Genomic DNA, 13,038 nt, shown 5'->3' on the forward strand with positions numbered 1-13,038 from the left:
TTACTAATATTTCCAATTTCTAAACAAATTACCCTTTCATTTTGGATATACATACTTAAATATTGAAGCATAAATCTTCAGACACACTGAAAGTCTCTCTCAGGCATGGGATATATGTGAGGAAGAATTCTGCCATAATTCATTCTTTTGGAAACTCTAAACTGCTGTTGTAGAGGACCAGTTTTACGGCTATTCAACAGAAGTAGAGAAAAGAATGTGTGACTTTATGAAGAATGCTGTCATCTGCGGAATCAAGGTAGCTAGGAACTAATGCTCAAGAGAACAAATCTGCATTGAAAAATACATTAAGCAAGATTAATGTCACAAAAATATTTGTCGAGGTTGCATGCTGCTCCTTTTTTGCATACAGAGCATTTGAAAGGTTTCTTAGGCTGCTGTATGGACATCTGAAGCGCTAATTGCCACAGTTAAACCAGAAAAAAAAAGTAATCTTGACAGGCAGTTCTAGTAAGCGTGCGGAACCCCAGTGGAGATCCCCTCAGATCATGTAGTGTTAATTGTACCTTTGAGCGAGCGCTGCAGCTGCTGTGAGCAAAGCAGGACCGTGGGCCGAGGGACAAGTACTAAGTGGCTGACAAAGGCTGTCACTGATGGGCTGTTCTCCCGTCACTACAATTCAACAACACCTGGGACAGTGACATTGATCATCAAGGTGCTCATCAGCTCGCAAACTGGAGCAGAACTGCGGCTGGCTATGGCTGCTCTCTAGGCCTTGTTGCAACAAAAGCACCTCCTGAAGTGGGGAAGGGGAATCGGGTTGATGAACACAGCACGGTTGTCTTCTTAGTAGACATTTGGCAGAGAAAAGGAGGAAAAGAGCCATCAGGAAGACAAAAGGTTCCCATCATCTACACAGGCAAAAAAAAAATAACTGTACCCTGGCTACCACAGAAGAGGCAGCGCAGCACACACCGAGCAGGTGCCAGGTCTTTCCAGTTCCTGGAACTGCATGCAGGCCCACAGGAACTGCAGAAAAAGGCAAGCTGTTAGCGAGCAGGCAGCCCCTGGTGCTTCGTCTTTTAAAACTAAATGAATTCCATAACGGGAGCTACAGTATAATGGTGCAGCCAAAGAATTTATCAATGTCAGCCAAAGGATCTGCAGTGGATTGATGGCAATCTGTCTATCCCTGAAATATGCCCAACTCAGAACAGATATGTTGAAGAGGAGAGCAGCAAATATTCTCGGCTGCTTTTGTAGTAGGAAGAAAGAGTGACACCAAAAATGGACACAGGGAAATGCAAGCATACTTACTTGGCGTTTACTTGTCCTACCTCTCCAGTGAAATCCAAACTAAAACTAGACAAGTCAAAAGTCAAATTTGAATTAAACATTTAAACCAAACAAATAATTTCAGAGGAAGTTATCACTACCTGTGCCATTAAACACAGCCAGAATAGTTTAGTTTTCTAATTCTCTCACAAAACCTAGCTGGACCTGGTGGTAGGGAGGATGTCATCATTACGATTTATTTCTAAATGCAACCTTCTGTTGTATAAACAGGACACTGGTGATTTTCCAGTATTCCAAAAACCTGGAGAATTTTGGAAAAGCGTTTCAAAACCTCTGCATTTTGATGAGATGATTATATCATTTGCCTTGCCTAATCTCTGTGACTGGACAGGGTGCTGATAATCTCATCTGGGCTCCCTTTCCCATAAAGGCTTGACCACTTGAGCTGTTGAGGCCTTTTCCAACCTGGGCTATTCTGTGATTCTACAATTCTATGATCTTCTCTCCTTCCCCATGTGAATAAAAAAAAAGTGTGTCTACCTGTTATAGAGAAGAATATCTGGCTTCCAAATCAGTCCATCAGGAAAACGGACATTCTTCACGCCAGGGTATTCAGACACGTTCCACTGTAGATAATGATCTGTCCAGTACTAAGACATACACACAAAAAGTAAGTTGGATTATCCCATCCTCTGGTCTCCTGTAGTTCTCTAAGGACCCGATAGCCTCAAACAAGAGGTGTTCTCTTGTTCAAGAGGTGCTATTTAGCTTTAGGGAGTGACATGTTTGGAAAGGGTGAGTTGGGCCACCTAGAGCTCAATGGAAAGCATAAAAATCTCATTTTCAATTCACACTGCAGTGCACGTAACAGCCTATAAAAGAATATTTGGGTTGCTTGTATTTTATTGTTCATGCTGTCTCAGGTGCCAGTTTGGGATAGATCAGATTTTCCTTTACATTTCATACATTAACCAGTTATGTTTATCTTCAGAGACAACTTTGTTTTCAGTTCTTGGGTTATAGACACGAGGTGTGGCAGCCAACGCTTACCACCGACAGGAAAACAACTGGAATGGCAGAAAGGTTAATTCTGGCTTAGCAAGTCGTAGTGGCTGCCATGGCCTAAAGCTAGGCAGCCGCGGGGCAGGTGCTCAGCAGCACCTCGCTGACCCTCAGGCTTCCCTCCTGGCCCTGCTCTGGGCGCGTGCTCCCCGGGGCCACCGGTGCTCCTTTCAACCTGTTCTTGACTGCCAGTGCAGGGAGTCTGTCCCAGTCAAACCATGGAGGTTTGAGCCGTGTTTAGCGTTGCTGCACCCCAGACACTGTCAAACATACGGTTGTGCACAGCCATAAACAGCAGCACTGCCCCAGGTGCAGGCACCTGAGCCACTGCAGAGCTCGCAGCCCACCAGCTTGGTTGTCTGCCGCAGGCTCTGCTGTTCTTCTCCATCTGCATTGCATTACAGTGATTTATATCCGTATATCAAACAACTCTTATTCTACCTTCTTTTAAGAGTTATTATGGCCGATAAGATGTTGCATAGGGTGACACCAAATGATGCAAAGACCCTCAAACAGTGACAAAAAACTTAAAGTCTGTACAGAGAGAATGTGAAGCAGATTGTTTAGCTCTGTGTAGCCATGTGTGTAGTGCTTACCCATCCAGCTGGACACAAGCTGTCTCGTTTTAACTTTACAGTTTCCACTGTAGCTGAAGTACATTTGATAGGGATGAAAACAGCAAATAGCTCAGGTTACTTGGGTTAGTGTTAATCTGTGCAACAAGGCAAGGTTTCTGCCAGAACTGAGACTGGGTTTAAGATTCTGATACTGAGCAGTCTTGCCATGGAGATAGTAGTCAGAGTCTGCACATATGAACACTAAATTTCTATTCCCCTTTCTCCCAAGTTAGTTTTTGTATTTAAGTATTTCAGAGAAGATTAGATAACGTATTTTTAAGCTACATCTCTGATTATACACACATATATATCAAGAAAGGGAGTAGAGAGGGCAATTCAGGGAGAAGCTAACTTCAGACTGTTTAGCATAGTGCAATGACATATGTTTGCCTTCAGCATGCTTTGAATCTGTCTACTGTACCATTAATAGTCAGTTAATATACAAACACATTTCTTTGTTTTTTTAATGTGTACACGGGCCGTGAAGCGTGGGTACATTTATTTAGTAAGCAAGTGACCTGCTTCTTGCTGTCTTGACATGCTCCACTTACTGTATGTGCTAAGGTGAATAAATCAAAAGAAATACAGACTATAAAAAAGAGTCAGGCATTTCCTTAAGGAAAAAAAAAACAACCTTGAAAAGGATAACGATGGTGTTGGATAAAAGAGAAGGAAAATAAGTCATAACTTATTCTTGAGTATAAATTGTCATCTCTTTTCCTGGTAATCAATTTCTTCATATGGTTTCTTAATCATAGCAACTTTTGTCATTGTACTTCAAAGCCAAAACCATATTATATTTGACAGTTTTAATCTTAATGTACAAGGCTGTATAGTAACGTAAGTGGAATGCTTCTTCCATGTCAACTTTTCTTTGTGAATAAGTGGAATAACCATGTTATCCTTTCTAGGTCATCATTTCATTTGTTTTCTTCAGCCTAGGACTGCGCAAGAGAGGTGCTCTGGAAAAAATGTTATAATAAACAAAAAAAGAATGCATTTAAACTTAATGAGGTGGTTAAAGAAACTGAAAGGCATAAAGTTTCTGTGAAAGCAGCTTATCTTGAATAAGGAAATGCTTCTGTAAACCTTTACTTAACGCATGCAGTTCAGTTTCTGTTATACAAATGGGAATCGAACCCATGGCAAATTCTCATCCAGGCTACCACAGCATAAAGAAAGTTCCCCTCATGACCCCGACTTTGTAAGGCACAAACCACAAACTCCTATCAAATCAGAATAAATCTGCACAGGCTCCTTTGCTTCGCTCTCTCACAAGTTAACCTTACAGAGGAAAGAAATAAAAAATGTTCATGTAAAGTTCTTGAATATTCACTTATCTGTTCCATATATTTAAAGAAAATGGACCCCCTATGTGGGCAAAACAATGTGGGAAACCAGGAAAAGGTATAGTGTTCCCAGCTGAACATTAGGGAACTGAACTGATGGGCCAATACTCATTTTAGCCAGGCAACCGTGACCCAGAATTTGGAGAAGTAACATGAAAAACCTCTTATGTTCACAGTTAGCTCCTGATGATGCTTTTTAAACAACAACATTTTGAAAAACATGTGATTAGTGTGGCCAATTTAATTAAAATCCTCTTGCCATTTCACAAAGAGATAGAGAGCAATACAGGTCAGATGATGGAGACATTGAGCGAGGACAGCTCTCAGGAGCAGCTGCTCTCAGGAGATGATGAACATCTTTGGAACAATTTTCCCCCTGTATCAGAAGAACCATCTGGCAATTTTCAGAGTGCTGGTCAGCACAGCTATCGCAGATGAAAAGCATTTTTTGTGTGTATAGTCCCAACATAATGGGTTTGTTGAAAGGGGCGATAAGGCCCCTGCACCTACAGTTAACCTGCACGGGACTCTCAGTGCGCTGGTGTCTTATGGCCATCAAGAGGTTAGCATGACTAAATCATCTGCAAGGAGTTAGTAACTTACTCAGATGTAGTGACTCAAATTCTTAATTTTCAGAAATACCTGAAACAACATCAAGAGCTTCACAGGTTTCCATCCAGCTTAGCTTTGTGAACAGCATAGCAAGATACAGAACAAAAGCTGGAAAGTTTCCTAAAATACACCCTGCTCAACAAATTAAACTCAAGAGATCGAAGGAGGAGAAAAAAAAAAGTTTTGTTTCAAAACTCACCATTTGTAGCCAGATGTTTGTTGTTAATACTTGATTCTTTTCATCCTGAGAGGAAGGAGGAGAGGAAGATGGAAAAAAAACCAAACCACAACTTAGTACCGTACAGTTAAAACAACATCAGTAAATGTTTTTGACTATTGTGAAATAGCTGGTTGTGCTGAGGTACCTGTTAAAGCAAAGGAAATCATTGCCTCGAACTTTAGATGTTTTTACAGGTACTTTTTAATGTCTATTAGCACAGTCAATCAGACTGCTTCCTTAGAGTATCCTTCTGCTAGGCTCTTCCCTGGGGCTCCTTCTTTAATGAAGACTCTTAAAAGGCAAGGAAGGTTCCAGCAGGGGTTGCCTGTTTGACCTTTGCTAGGAGCAGCCCCTCACTAATTAACATTACACACCAGGCACACGCAGGTAATAGAAACACTATTGAATGCCAGAAGTGTGCCGCGGCTCAGATGAGGCGTGCTGAGGCCGTGGCGAGGAGCTTCTAGACGTGCAGGTGGCACCGCGGGTAGCAGGGGAGCTGTACAAGAAGTGCTGCGTCGGGTCACCAGAAAAATGGGGTCAGGGCAGAACATTAGTATTATTCTGCCTGGAACAGTTCCAAATGGAAGGCCTTCCCCCTCGCCTGCAGTCAGCTCAGGTGACACACCAGCCATCCTAATGCTGTAGTTAATGAGAGAGTTTAATTCCTCCCTGTGTGAGCACAGGAGAACGTTGGTGACCGGGTTTCTGCAGAGGCAGCGTATCGGTATCCACATGGGCTGTGTGAGGCTCATGGAATACACTCTATAGACTGTCAGTGCTACACATTCTCCAAACTGACTGCGCCAGCCCTGTCCCGGCACCAGGAAAAGGTTCGTTTGCAGGCTAAGGAAGTGTCATGGGAAGTCTCAGCCACCTGTACAGCAGCACCTCTTGGAGTTGCTTGTACGTCCACACCTCTGAATTTAAATCTGTCAATCCTGAACATAAATGTTGCTCCTAAATGCCCAAAAATAGCCAAATAAAAAGGTTTAATCTCATTCCATACAAAATAAATAAATAAATAAATACCCCTAACTTTCTTTTTTTGATAAACCTCTTTACAGAAGGTCAGTACTCATTACTCTTTTGCTGTAGTTTGGTGGACTTTAACTGAACAAAAGTCCTGAGAGACCTTCAGTTGAAGCCTTTTCAGAGCAGCACAATGTAACAAGTTACATAGCATGTAAAGTCAAATACAAAATGCGAGGGCCAATGTCATTTTTAAAGCAAGTGAAGCCTTTTGAGGGGCAGCATCAGTAAATGTATGCCAGCATTACTAGGTTGTGTATAATCACGACTAAATGTAGAACATACAGACAAATAAACAGATTTTAGGTTATGATTAGTATTGTGCATGAATAAGGTCTGCCCTTAAATGCACGTTCCTGCCTTCCCTTGAAGTGAAAAGTAAAATAAAAGATATAAAGAAGCGCAGACTAGACTAGTGATCCAGCACTTCTGTTTTCTGCTTCTTCACCTCCACGAATGGTACTTTTTCAAAACTATCTCCACTCATTTAAATGGCATCCTGGGCAAACGTGTCTCTTTAACCTTCTGGTTTCAGGAATACATTATTAAGCTATGCTGAATTATCCTGTTGAAGGCATTGCTGAAGATGTCTGCCCAGCAAAGCAGGAACTCCTTTGCAATAGGAGCTGTTACTCTCTAGACATACTAACATTAATACAATGCTTCTCTCAGCTCTTAAGTGTTTATAGTATTAGAGCACAACAGAACTAGTTTATGTGGGATCTGTAATCAATAAATGAAGAAACAATCCTTAGTAGATCATTCACTGTGAACTAAGTGTTGCAAATTAAGGACGTGTAAAACCTCTATATACTTATAGTCATTATAGCCATTTTTAGGTCAGATGGAAATACCACCAATGATAACTTAGCATTACAAGTTCCACAGCATTTTTTCAAAGCTCCGTGTGCTGTCCCAGACAAATGTGACAAGTTCCTGTAGCGCAATGTCCCATCTCTTGCACCTGAGCAAAGCTGAGAGCACCGCTGCTGTAGGGTTTCTCTGCCGGGCAGGTGGTAGTTGTGTTGCTTTGCACAGGCATAACTGGCTGCTCACAGGGGCCGAGCAATTCAGAATCCATTATGTTGTGGAAGCTTGTTTTAGGACTATTAGCTAAATGGCATGTGCTCCTGCCTGGTTAAACTCTGAGTTAAACTCACATTTTATTCCCAGTGTGATCTCTTTCTACATGTGAGCGGCCCTGGCCTCAGATTAGTGGCATTTCAAAAATGCCCTATTTAGTATCATGAAAGGATTGTACTAAAGCTGGGGTGCTGCTGATGCTTAAAGCTAGTGATGTGCCGTGGGGATTTATTTTGAAGCCCTAAGCCCACAGCGTAGTCAGATGAACTATTTTAGGAGTCCCAGAAAGCAGCTGTACTATTAACCAGCGCCCATCACCGAACCAGGCTAGGGAGCCGTCACCGAGCACTCACACTCACAGAGCCCAGGGGACAGTAGACTTTCTGTCCAGCTGTGCAGCTCGCAGGATGATTCAGCTGCCTACCATCCTACCAGGCATCTGGGCAGAGCCATCCTAGATTTGCCTGCCGGAGGCTCTCCAGATGCATTCTGAAAGCCAGGAGTTCTTCTGAAGCGTGATCTTTCACTCAACCCTACCAGAAAGGGGGGATTCTGAGAGTATTAACTTGTATGGTGAAGACAAGCTCTAAATGAAGATGGGTCATGCTGACTTCCTGGTATTTCTGTTATTTTGGGCATTTGGGCCTGAAAGAGTATATGTGAACAAAATTACTCCCACTTGGATCACTATATTTAAGGTTCCATCAGCGTTTTGAATCATAAATCCCATCATTGCTCCTCAGCTATAAAAACTCCGCTGCATGCTGAGACTTGGTTTATAGTGGTGGTTTTTTTCCTAGTATTTGTTGGAGCAAATGGCTCCCAACATTTTAGTCATTATTGGATTGACTCACCCATCGCTAGAGGAAAGACTGATTTTAGATGGTTGTTCCTCTCTGTGGTCCCAAGCAAAGCTGGGCAGGAGACATCCCACAGGGCTTCTCCTGGCTAGGAGGAGGGTTTTGACAGCGTTTTAAAAGTTTTACAGCAAACTGCATTAACGACTTTTTTCACCAGAGCTGTGCAGTGCTTCCCCAGTAATGGGTGGACTTGAAATGCTTCTTAGAACTTCACCAGTTCTTGTGTTACTTTGAGTATTTTGTAAATGCTCACTTACAGAAAAGGTGTTGAGTGCAAAAGCAAGGCAGCTGCTGTTACAAACCCCTTCTGCTATAAAGGAGCAGTGAAAAAAGGACTTTGCAATATATGCTGAGATGGTGAGAAAAGGAGTCAGAGCTTGAGACCAGAAACTACATCACATTGTTTGGACTGGTGTTCCTTTTTCCCATACCACCTCCTTCAGGTTACTGTTCGGGTCGTACTGGCCACGTAGCGCGGCTAATGAAGAGTGAGGTTTCATTCGTGCAGCGGGAGGCAGGTGGGAGTTTGCTTCGGTCTGCTTGATTCATAATGTAGTCACGATCTATGAAGGCTACTGGGCTGCTTATCACATTATTTTATGGCAGTGTAGTTAATGACAGTAAAATAGCTGACATCAGGAAGACCCAAATGGTCCTTCGCTCATTCTTGAAGGTAGAAGTAACAATTCTTGGAAGTTTTTGAAGGGAATTGCACCGTTTCCATTCTTCTAGTTCCCATCTCTGGTTTTGTCTGTCTTTTCAGTTTTAATGGTCATCAGACTGATCATCCTTGGAAGTGCAGTATCAGAACCTCACACTATTCTTCCCTTACCCGTGTTCAACAGGATGTGTAAAAGAGATGGAAATTTGGCAATGCTCGGTAAAGGACGCTAGCCTGGACATCACAAACATCGTAAGGAACATTATTTGCTGACTTTCAAAACGGTGTCGGCACACCTGGTGTCCACACTAGAAATGCTATGCAGGAAAAAGCAAAGCGGAAAAGAAGTAAAATAAGTTTATATGCTAGTAGACTGGCATGCAGACAGCAATGTGCAGCACCCAGCAAGAAACACCTACTTCCCAAAAGACTTGCATAAAGTATTGTCCTGATTAAAATCTATTAGTTGCAATTCTTGCATTCCAAATCCAGATTCTTTATTTTTACACAGTTAAATCTCACCTAAATTACAGAAAAAGTAATGCCTCTCTGAACTGGGCTTGGGTTACACTCAGCTTTTGTAAGAGTTTGTAGAAACATTTTCAGAGATCCCTTGTCATGGCAGTAACGCTGGCTTCTTGATTGGTCCCTCGTAGCAAGACTGAAGTTAATCATTGTAATCTGAAATTAAAAATGGGCTGGCAGCCAGTAAAAGACACGCAAGGCACTGCCTGCACTCCCTGTATAGATTTTCTCTTGTTTGCTTGAATGTCATCCCCCTGAAACCAGAACGCTAATCAGTTCGTTAGCTCTTATCTCATTGTCTCAACACTTGCTCATTAAACATTCCCAACTTCTTCTGATCCACAATGTCAAATTGGTAGCACTCAATGACGTTTTTTTCCCCACATCATTTAGAACCCTGTTGTGTTCAATTTTCACTTCACGCAGCTCGGGGTTTTTTCCTCTTCCTTTTTAGCATTGCAAACTGAGCTCACTAAATGGCATGAAGTGAAAAAGCCTAATTCTTGTAGGATTGGCACTGAGAGCACGGGCTGAAGGGTGAGTTAAGTGCTCGTGAAAGGGCAGCTGACGGGCTGATGCTGTGGCAGTACCCAGGCAGCCAGCGTGACAAGGTGAATCTGAACTCCTCGGAACTTAGGCCAGTATGAAGGGGCCAGGGTTCTCCATTGCTGCCCATCACACTGGGGCACACCAGCACCCTGTGTGGCCAGAGCAGCATGTGGCCCAGCGCCAGCCACCTGGAGCCCACCTGAAAACAGCACACTGACCTCATTCTTTATAACGCTCAGTCAGTGTGGGGGACTTGCAGTTATCCTCTCTTCACGTGCCAAGTTGAATCTTAAACTTTTGTCTTAAAAGTAGCTCAAGGCTTCTTAGTGGTGCGGGCAAAATGGAATTTTGCTGTCTCAGGGGTGAGGATAAAAATCAGTTACATAAAAAATCCAGCCTGATGCTTGTGCAAGGACACTGAAATGAAAACTGCAGCTGCTTGCCAAGGACAACTGCTTGTCATCTGTCAGTGGGGGCTGTGGCTGCAGCGGGTCTTGATCTGGCAGAGTGTAGCAGAGGGTGCCCAGTCGAGCTGCCGCATAGTGAGTGCACGTTCACTACCCCTGAAGCCTAAGGCATCACCTACACTGCACCTGTCAGAAGGCAAGATTCATTAAAATGCAAATTTGGATGGAATTAAGGAGTATTTGGAAGTTGCAGAAGAATAAAAAGCTTCATGGGGAATTGGCAATGTGAAACAGACTTTTTAGGCATGAAAAAGTCAGTGTACAGGATTAGCGAGAAGGAAGACATTTGAACTCCTGATGCTTCTCCCCCTTCTGACCTCCCATTCAACACAAAAGGAATAGGTTAGTGCAATTTCCCTTCACTTCTCCAGCAGTCAGCAATATCTCCAGCAATCAGCAATATTTTTATCATAGCAAAATGTTTTTGACTTGGCTGACAGCACATATTTCCAATTATGCAGAAAACAGTGTGTAAACAGATATTTCCAATGCATAAATAATAATAACATTCTATGATCCAGCATGTGAGTCTCAACACTAGGAACAGGACACAGAATGTCTCTGATTTCTTGAAAAATAGATGCAAGTGTAAAACTATTCAATAAAAAGTCACAAGTAGAAAGTAAAAATTTTCGCTATTCCCCTGCGTTTTTATTGTGACACTTCAAACTTAAACATACATTTCTATTTGGTGTTCTGATTTTTGCCGTATCAGTGAGATTTTTATATACAAACAGAGTTCTGATATCTGTGACTTAATCCTGTAGGGGTACAGCAAAGTGCTGCTGGAAGCAACGCTGCTGCAAAATTACAGCAACTGTTGCATGCTGTTTAAACAGAGTTTAAGGTGATGTGTTTTCCTGCCCAGCCCAGGCAGCACAGCGTGCCAGTTCTGCATGACTTGGGCCCTGGGCTTCTGCTTGCCTTAGGCCAGCTTCCTTTTCGTCAGCTGCTAACTTGCCCTGATTCTCTTGGTGCTAAAAACCTCCTGAAGTTGGTGTTAGTTATTTTCTACTCAGCCACTGCATGCTGCTGCGACCTCAGAGAAGGCTGAAGGCGTTTACGACATCACCCTTTCTTCTCTTCCACATTCCACTTCAAAGCCAAATTCAGCCCTGAGGCACCTTCACTGCTAGGATGATATCTGATAGTGACTTTCTCACCTTCCAACTCAGACTGTCTCTGGCTCTTTCAGACCTTTAGGCACAAGGAATTGCAGCTGTGCTAGGAATTTATTTAGCTAAGTGTCTCCTGTAGCATTAAGGTGAGTTTTGCAGTTAAATCTCTGAAATTCAGCCTGAAAAAGCCTTCCTTACCTTGTGTGCTTCTTGATCTTTGATTTAATTTCTTCTAGCTTTTTCTTAATCAAATAATTAAAATCTTACGGCAAACCGAAATGTGAGTAGTTAATTAAAGTGAAATTTGAAAAGAGAACTTCTTTTCTATGGAGCTCTTAGGCACAGTAGATTTGTGATGGATGGCATATGAATTGCTCTTCCTACTCTGTAAAGCTGAAGGTCTTGAGAAATAGAGATTGGCACTGCAGAATTGCTCCTGAAGGGGGAAAAGTGGAGTTTTGTTGCTGGAGATAACACAGACTGGCACAGGTTACTGTTTTTATTTTTCAAGAAGGCTGACTTTGGGCCATAAATTCAAAGAGGAACAAAGCAATAAATGGCTATTCTGGGACTAACTCAAAATGCAGAGTTATATGGGAAATAGAGTTTCCCTGTGGGGGGAAGTCTGCCTCCGCACCTCCCCAAACCCCCGCTTTGATTTGTGATACAGTGAGTGAAGTTTGTTGAAGTCCCTGCAGCTCTGGCCAGGAACAGCGCAGGGCAGATCTTTGGCGGAGTCCCAACACAACTTGCTGTCCTAAGCACTTCCCATAATCTTGAAGGACAGAGTGGCAGTGCCAACCCCAGATGCAGTGACAGTTCCCATCTCTCCTATTTGAACTAACAAATCAGCCTCTTCACATCACGGGAACGGTGCAGCAGAGCTGAACAAGATGCTATGCTGGCAGGTACAGCAGGAAAGGAGAAAGTGGAAGAGCTGAATCACCCGTGCAGTGGGTTTGGGCTAAGGACCATTGGATTTATCAACCCAATGTTATAAACAAATGTACAGATAAATAGGGAAGGGTCACTATTAATCCAGTGAAGCTTCCTACAAGAGACAGATGGGATTAAAGTCTGACTGTGCACACTCATTCTGTTCATTGACTGTTCTTGTTTTGTTTTCGAACCATGACCTACTTTCAGTGATTCCTCTGTCTAGCCATATCGACTAGAACTCTCTCTTGTACAAGGAGTGGGCCACACTTACTAGGGATAATACTGGATAAACCAGAAATTCCAGCTCAAGCTCCCTCTCTTTAGCAGATAGTGCTCTGTGATAGCCAAGACCTCACCTTGCTATTACTGCAATTCTGTGTAGCTTCTCACCTTCAAAATGTGACCTGTCTTCATAAATATTTACTTAATCTGAGTGTCATGTTTAAAGTTCAAGATACGAAGACTTATTTCAAAGCAGTATCTAGTTATGCCATCTTCCTTTGAAATGCACACATCCAGGCTGGCGTACATGTATGTGTGTAATGCCACTGTCTTTATTAACTGGGCTGGAAAGTAAAACAGGGCCGGCAGTACTTGAAGCCAGGCAGCCAGGCTGTGCTGGCTCTGACTTTTGGGAATGACTTATGGCATGCAGTACTTGGGATCTGTAGAGCATTTCCCTGTCTCAGA

General features: G+C 42.8%; 1 protein-coding gene across 3 annotated transcripts in view; it reads right to left on the minus strand.

Annotated features, from left to right (window-relative positions):
- CHRFAM7A (CHRNA7 (exons 5-10) and FAM7A (exons A-E) fusion) overlaps positions 1-13,038 on the minus strand; it is a 41,137-nt gene that overhangs the window by 14,277 nt on the left and 13,822 nt on the right. Inside the window, exons 3-4 of one of the 3 annotated variants that reach the window (XM_054077993.1) lie at positions 5,094-5,138; positions 1,795-1,904 (exon numbers count right to left, since the gene is read on the minus strand). In XM_054077993.1, coding sequence (XP_053933968.1) covers positions 1,795-1,904; positions 5,094-5,138 — 155 coding nt within the window. Of the gene's footprint in view, positions 1-55; positions 482-524; positions 942-1,794; positions 1,905-5,093; positions 5,139-13,038 lie in introns of those variants that run through there. The other 2 variants (XM_054077994.1, XM_054077995.1) reach the window with 2 other exon arrangements.

The sequence above is a fragment of the Cuculus canorus genome, chromosome 12, assembly GCF_017976375.1.
Source record: "Cuculus canorus isolate bCucCan1 chromosome 12, bCucCan1.pri, whole genome shotgun sequence".
Taxonomy (NCBI): Eukaryota; Metazoa; Chordata; class Aves; order Cuculiformes; family Cuculidae; genus Cuculus; species Cuculus canorus.